General features: G+C 63.6%; 1 protein-coding gene across 1 annotated transcript in view; it reads left to right on the forward strand.

Annotated features, from left to right (window-relative positions):
- RNF213 (ring finger protein 213) overlaps positions 1–313 on the forward strand; it is a gene marked incomplete at its 5' end in the record, with an annotated part of 65,748 nt that overhangs the window by 58,821 nt on the left and 6,614 nt on the right. The window contains 1 exon segment of the mRNA XM_014528383.1: positions 75–207. Within this exon segment, the coding sequence (XP_014383869.1) occupies positions 75–207 (133 nt within the window).

The raw sequence follows: 313 nt of genomic DNA on the forward strand, positions 1-313 counted from the left end.
GCAGCCCCGCCCCCCGTGGCACTTTCCTGGCAGGTGAGAGATTGACGGATGGACGGATGGCCTTCCCTCTCCAGGAGGCAGAGCTGAGACTCGTGAAGTTCTTGCCTGAGATCCTGGCCCTGCAGAGAGATCTGGTGAAACGGTTCCAGAATGTTCCGGAAGCTGAGTTCCAGTCCATCCGCGGCTTCATTGACAGCCACGGCTCAGGTAGGACTCGGCCGTCACAGGAGGTCAGGAGGCCTGTTTGGTGGCTCCAGGGTCACTCCAGCTGGGGGCAGGGGAGGGCAGGCCCTCAGGGCCGCCGGGCACAGCT

Source organism: Myotis brandtii, unplaced genomic scaffold (genome assembly GCF_000412655.1).
Source record: "Myotis brandtii unplaced genomic scaffold, ASM41265v1 scaffold632, whole genome shotgun sequence".
Lineage (NCBI taxonomy): Eukaryota > Metazoa > Chordata > Mammalia > Chiroptera > Vespertilionidae > Myotis > Myotis brandtii.